This window comes from Lycium barbarum, chromosome 1 (genome assembly GCF_019175385.1).
Source record: "Lycium barbarum isolate Lr01 chromosome 1, ASM1917538v2, whole genome shotgun sequence".
NCBI classification, from domain to species: Eukaryota; Viridiplantae; Streptophyta; class Magnoliopsida; order Solanales; family Solanaceae; genus Lycium; species Lycium barbarum.
The window spans coordinates 144,411,763-144,419,288 of NC_083337.1; the positions used below are offsets into that span (position 1 = coordinate 144,411,763).

At 35.3% G+C, this 7,526-nt stretch overlaps 1 protein-coding gene across 1 annotated transcript; it reads right to left on the minus strand.

Annotated features, from left to right (window-relative positions):
• Positions 1–4,392: 4,392 nt before the first annotated feature.
• On the minus strand, positions 4,393–7,526 carry LOC132615560 (sesquiterpene synthase 9-like; the record flags this gene model as incomplete). Its single annotated transcript, XM_060330173.1, has 7 exons — positions 4,393–4,798; positions 5,038–5,287; positions 5,369–5,506; positions 5,696–5,914; positions 6,021–6,399; positions 6,696–6,969; positions 7,410–7,526. Coding segments are annotated over 7 exons (1,671 nt in total), but the record flags the coding sequence as incomplete, so codon positions are not given.

Below are 7,526 nucleotides of genomic sequence, written 5' to 3' on the forward strand. Positions count from 1 at the left end.
GAGTGACTTAGGTTTTACAATACCCAAATACACTTGGTGTAACTACTGGAGACCTAACAAACGAATATGGATGAGACTAGATAGAATCTTGATAAATGATGATTGGGCCATCCAATATCAGAACAACAATGTCAAGCTTCTGTCTAGATCAGGTTCTGATCATAGACCACTTATGCTCAAATGTAAAAATGACCAACAAGGTCACACCAAATATTTCAAGTTCCTGAATTTTGGGGTTGATCAAGATAGCTTCATGGAGACTGTCCAAACTTCTTGGAATGAAGAGGTAAGGGGCAACCCCATGTGGAGATTACAATGTAAGATGAAGAAACTAAGCAAAGTTCTCAGTAAATGGTCTAGAGATCAGACTGGGAATATTCATGAGCAAGTTCAAGACTGAAAAGCCAAGATAGAAATATTAGAAGAACTGGATATCATGCACAACACAAAATAAGGAAGGGTGGATCTCAATAGGGGATATGCAGAATATACAAGATGGCTCAACATGCAGGATTCTCTACTCAGGCAGAAAACTAAGCTTAGATGGGGACAAGAACACTAAATACTTTCATAGTGTTCTAAGAAGTAGGAGAAGAAGACTACAAATGCAAAGGATCAAAAATTACAGAGGGGGATGGGTTCAAGGTGATGACAATGTTGCCAAAGCTACTATTAAGTTCTACAAGAAACAGTTCAATCTTGAACTGCTTGAAAGAAATAGCAGAATTTTGGATTGCATTCCCAGTAAAATCATTGATGAAGACAACCATATGTTAACTAAATTACAAGATGAGGAGAAAATTCAACAAGCTGTATTCAATATGAGCAAGGATAGATAAGCATATCCAGATGTTTACAATGGTATGTTTTTCCAAACCTATTGGCTTATTATTAAAAATGATATCATTGCTTTTGTTCATGACTTCTTTACTGGCAAATCTTTGACTAAGTTTCTCATTACTTGCCTTACTTTGATTCCCAAAACTGAATCCCCAACTACTTTTGCTGAATAAGCTTGAGTAACTTCACTAATAAAATTATTTCAAAGATCCTTGCCAGTAGACTTAATCCATTATTGTCAAAACTAATTTCTGAAAATCAAAGTGGATTTGTCTCTAGTAGATCAATCACAGATAATTTGATGCTCACTCAATAGATAGTCCATGGTATTTCTAAGGACAATAATGGAGGAAATTTTGTTTTAAAATTGGATATGGCTAACTTATGACAGGTTATCATGGTCTTTTTTTAAAAAAGTTTTAAACAGATTTGGTTTTAGTAATGAATGGACTGCCTTTATTTGGAGAAGAATATCTAATGTATGGTATTCTATTATCATCAATGGAACTAGACATGGTTTTTTCAATTCTTCTCAAGGTCTTAAACAAGGTGATCCTGTATCACCTTCTCTTTTCATTATTGCTGCTGAAGTGCTTTCTAGGTCCCTTAATAACTTGCTGCATGATCAAAACTTTATCCCTTTCTCAATGCATAAAAATGGTCCTCAGATCACACACCTAGCCTATGCTGATGGTATTGTTATCTTCAGCAGTGGCAATTCAAAGTCCATTAAGTTGGTTATAAAACAAATTAGGAACTATGAAATTTCCTTTGGTCAGATGGTGAATAAGGATAAAAAAAATCCCCAGTTAGTCCTAAAACTTGTGCATATAGGATTAACAGAATTAGGAATAAAACTGATTTCTTGGATAAAAGTTTCCCTTTTACTTACCTTGGGTGCCCCATTTACATTGGTAGAAAGAGGTTGTCTTACTTTGATACCATGACTGCTCAGATCATTAAAAGATTGAGTGGGTGGAAAGGCAATATGCTCTCTTGTGGGGGCAGGCAAGTTCTCATCAAAAGCGCCATTCAATCCTTGCCCATTTATATCTTATCTGCTATTAAACCCCCTAAAGGTACTATTGAGGTTAATGAAAAACACATTGTTAATTTCTTTTGGGGTGCTGCTAATGGCAAAAATAAATATCATTGGGCTTCTTGGGAAAATCTTTGCTTTCCAAAGAATGAATCTGGTATTGGGATTAGAGGTATGGAAGATATTAGCAATACCCTTACTTTGAAAAGATGGTGGAAATTCAGAACCAAAAAATCTATATGGGCTGATTTCTTAACTGCTAAATATTGTCCTAAAGTGCATCTTGTTGGTTAGAAGTGGTGCACTGGTAATTCTCAAGCTTAGAAGCATCTTCTGTGGGCTAGGGGCAAGTGTGAAAATCAAATTACTTGGAAGATCAATGATGGAAAGTGTAGTTTTTTGTGGGATAACTGGACTGAGATGGGAACTCTTGCTCAAATTTGTCCAAATTTCATCACAAGAAACACTACTAAGATGAAGGTCAGAGATTTTATGATTAACAACACTTGAGATGTTCAAAAATTGTACAACACTTTGCCCAGTCAAGTGACTCTGCATATCATTTCCATTAAATTGGGACAGTGCAACAAAGGTGATTATGCTATTTGGAAAGCAATAGAGGATGGACACTTCTCCAATGGTTCAGCTTGGCAAACTATCAGAAAGCACAGATTAACTAATGCCACCATTAGCAATATATGGCATAAATCCATTCCTTTTAAAAAGGCCTTCATCTGTTGGAGAATTTACTATGGCAGAGTTCCTTTCTATAAAGGACTGAACATGAGTGATTCTCAGAATAATGTAGACTGTTTGTGCTGTTTTGTTCCTAAAAATAAAACTCTTCAACATGTTTTTGTGGAAAGTAATGCTGCTGAGTATGTATGGAGAGCTATTGGAAATCCATTGGGAATTACTCATCAACATCTGCCTATTAGAGGCTTACTAAATGATTGGTGGAAAAAAATCAAGAAATAAGGTTCACAAAACCATGTTGTAGGCTGCTCCTATTACTATTTTTTGGGAAATCTGGAAAGCATGGGCTGCTTGTAATGGAGACAACAAGAAGTGCTATATCTATAGGATGGTCACACAATGTGTTTGGAATACCAAAGCTATACTTCAAGATTCATTTCCTAACATTGACATTGGAGGAAATTGGGCTAATACTTGCAGCATGATTGAAAGACTTAAACCAGTTATCAGATGCACTCCTGTCTACTGGACTAGACCTCAAAATGGAATCATCAAACTAAATGTTGATGACAGTTTCATCAAAACATTTGGTAAAGCAAGAATTGGTGGTGTGGTTAGGAAGGACAACGGTGATTTCATCTTTGGTTTCTCTATTCCAGTACGGGCTGAAAATAGTAATCACACTGAGGCTGAAGCTGCTAAATATGTGGTGGAGTGGTGTATTCAGCACGGTCACACAAAATTTCCACATAGAATTTGATTCTATGATGATCACTAAAATGCTCATTCAACAAGACACTAGCAATTTGAAACTCAAACACATCATCAACAGTACTTCAAGTATGCTCAGCAGTGCTAATCATGTCATCTCTCACTGTTTTAAAGAAGCAAATCAAGTAGCTAACTTATTGGCTAAGATGGTATCTACAAGTGGAAACAAGACCTTCTATCAGTCTCTTCAAGATCTTCCTAGAGAGGAAAAGAGGCTGCTTCAACTTGACAAATGGCAAGCACCTACTTTTAGAAGGAAAAACGAGAAATGTAACTTTCTTGTTAGTTAATTTTTCTTGTTATTTTGGGAAAGGAATTTGTATAGGCTAATCCTTTCCTTAGATTGCTTTGCAATATCTTTTGTATACTTGAGGCAAGGTTCCACGTCCCCCTCTAGTCATTGTAAGTTACTTACATAAATTAACATGGTAGGGGTTCAAGCCAAACCCCCCACACCATAGGCTCATAACCTAGTGGTGATGACTTAAAAAAAAAATATATATAAAAACTGCTTTCGTAAATCAAATACACGAAAAAGACATTTAAATCAGGATAGAGTAGTCAAAGTTCCAACGTTTTAACAATTAGTTTACTAATAATACTGGTTTATATATTTGTTAGTATTGTAATACTAAGATATATGAATTGTATATGTAACTATATACTTCGGTATGATATTCGGTATTTTCTTTATGAATACCGAATATCATACCGAATAACTAGATCATACATTTGCTTTTGAGACAGCACTTTTTGCTAATTACCAAACACCATAAAATATGAAAAAACCCCACTTAGTAAAACATTTTCCTTCATACCAAACATACCCATAGTTAACTTTGAAAATTTTAACGGATGTTTTCGTAGACTCGAAACTTAACAGAGGCACCTTTTTTGTCCGACTGAGATTTTTTTTTTTTTGAAGGATTTTGGTTTGTTAAATGAAATACTACAAGAATGTTAGTATTAACCTTTAGGTGAAAGTTGCAAGCATGAACGTAATAGATATAACCACAAAAAGTAAACATTGAAAAAACGGGACTAAATAGTACAACTTCATGTTGTGTTTTATTGAAAAGAAACATGAGTAAAAAGACAATCCAATTGCTGATCTCTTTTTGCTGATAAAGTAGAGGGAACTTGCTCTCGGAAGGTGCATCATATTTTGAGAGATTCAACAAACAACAAGTTAATCATGTCTTTAAGTTTGCCTTTGGAGTTTGTGTATCCATCTTTCTTTTGGTACAGAGTGTCCATCACACGTGCGAGATTCAAAGCTCGTTCGAGGACAAACATTGGTACTTCAGTAGGACGGAGGAATTCTCTGTTTATATCTTTCCATGCATTCGTGACTTCTTTCCGAAATTTAATGTATGCCTCTTGCTTTGAAGCTCCACTCTCTTTCATGTAGCTTTCAATTATTGAAGAAACATGTCCTCTTTGTTGTTCGTCCTACATCAAACATATATACATTTCAATATCTTCAATATAGTTACACATTTAAACATTTTCATCTTTCATATTCCAAGACTATTTGAAGCAAATCCAATTCATATATTTCTTTTCCTTCTGTATACATATGTCTATTTTATTGTTTTGTGGCAATGAACCTTCAAAATATGAAGTGAGATTACTCTGTATCTACTTCCGAAAAAATAAAATAGTAACTGAGATACTGTTGTTGTTCTTACTTCATGTCCAACAATATCATCCATCAGTCTGCTAATTACTGCTGAAGCTCGAATGATTAAAGGTTCATTTATCACCCATTCAAAAGTCTCTCTGCTTATAAATTCCTCCATACCAACTAAGGAAGTTGTTGAAAGCATCGTATAGGCACAACTTACAAGTGCATTTTTCATATTCTCTTCACATGTTGGAGTATATTGAGCGTCCAACCATTGGGCTTCCTTAAAAAAGGATCTCACCAACTTTTTCACCAAAAATCTTCTTTTGTAATGAGAACGTTTTATCAGAAAAGTAGCCCTCTAACTTAAAACTGATTAGATAAGCAAGATAACCTCATTTTTTGCATAGTTCACGTGATCCGATTTACATTCTTTGGCCAAAACTTCTTCATATTCATTGTAAATGTCCAGGAGGGCTTGATAAGCAGGTCTCATATATGGCGGCAATGAATCCAGGGCACTAATGTCCCATCTACAAAATCAGGAATATTTGTATATCAAAATCAACACTAGCAAATTAAATTTTACCATCTTGTACGTACATATCATATCATTTCATAGTAACAACATGAAGTACTTAATTATACCTTCAAGTGTACATGTTTATTTTCCTATTGATCAACGAGGGATGGAAATAAGATCGGTGAAGTTTATATTTTACCTCTGAATCGCATCGGTAAAAGGCACAAGTTCGTCAAAGGTTGCATAAGCATCATAGGTGTCATCAATGATGGAGGTCATTTTGAGTACTTTTGTTAGCAATTTTCTCGCGCGATTATACTTCGGCTCAAAATACACTCCTATTGTCCAAAAGTAACACTCCACCAATCTATCTCTTGCATAGGGCAATTTGTTTGCAAAATCTAAATCTTTCCACCACCTACATCACAAGAACATAGATTGATCGGTTGTTGCATTTCATTTTGATTAACCTAAAAATAAATGCATTCATTATTTGAATGAAGAAGATTGATCAGATAATGTACCTTGTAAGCTCGCTAAGCTCTGCCTGGTGCAGCTTTTGCAATGCGTTAAAATCCAACTTTGCAAATTTCAAAAGCAAATCGGTGTGTGCATCAGTAATGTTTTCGTAAATAAATATGTATTTTCTAGCACCCAACCTTGGCAAGGTTTTGCGAATGGGCTGCTTTAACGCCTCAGTAACTTGAACCTTAAGTGATTTGTTGCTCAAGTTGGGGACCATGAACTCGAGATGGACGGTGGTAAAGGTAAGAGCATCTTCAAGAATCTCCTCCCCGCGCACTCTCAGATGTGCTGCTTCATACAGACTCAATAATCCTTGGACATCATTAGTAAGTATTTCCTTGAATTTTCCATCTTGGTCGGTGAATTGCTTGAAGACGTCTGATTAAATACCATGTTCATTGTTTGACCAAAAAAAAAAAAAAACTTGTTAAAAGCTATAGAAACACAATTTTAAATGCTGCCAAAAGTTTTTACTCTTTAAGCATTTTAATATTGGCTGGAGGTGAATACCAAGGTCAGAGTTAGATTTTTTTTTTTTTTTGTGACAAATTTAATTAATATGAGCTCACTATAAGTGAAGAGATACGACCGTTCAAAAGAGCAGGAATAATCGACCAAAAGAAAAAGAAAACAAACGGAAAAGATTGAAGCTGTACAAGATAGAACACATTCACCTGAGGATATGCCATGGCCATGTTGTCTCAGCAGTCGAAAACGAAGAGCAACAACGTAAAGGTTGTCTTGATTTTCACTCTGTAACTGGGACGCATCAAAGATGTTTTGCATTGATGTCTCAATTTCATTATCGAAATGATATGCTACTCCCAATCGCTGGATTGTGTCTATCAACACAAGTTTTTGTGTGCTATTCTCAGGGGTTTCCACTAACATTTTCTTGACTTTTTCTTTTAACTCTTCAATTTCATGTTTCTCTTGGGTACTAATTTCCTGCATGCCAAAATTGAGCGTTACGTATTAACTTTCACACCCTTTATACAAAGTACCAGTATGATGCCTTATCTCACTATTAGAAATAGAGGTTTTTCCCACCGATATTCAGTTAGAAATTTGTGTTATAAAACATGAGTTTTTCACCTCATTCTCACCGAAATAGCTCACTGAGAAAACACATGGTGGGAAACAGGTTCTCATTTAAATGCAAGGAAACTTCCTGATTTTTCCGTGTGAAAACACTATTATTTAGGTTTTTCCCACCGACATTCAGTGGGAGTAGCCACTAAACGTTTTTCAGTGCATCGACATTCTACTTGTAATTATAAGTACTACTACTATATTAAAAAATAATTTTCGTACATCTCCTTGTAGTATTTTTAATTCGTTTAGACAGGAAATCTCAAAAACAAGAAAAGAGAAGCGTATATCATTACCGTGAGTTGAGAAGTGTAGGTGAGGAAATGGTATCCCCAAACTGTTGGATGAAAATTTGCCAAGTGACGGCTACTCTTTGCTTCACTAATCTCTCTCTCTCTCTCGTAATGTTTACT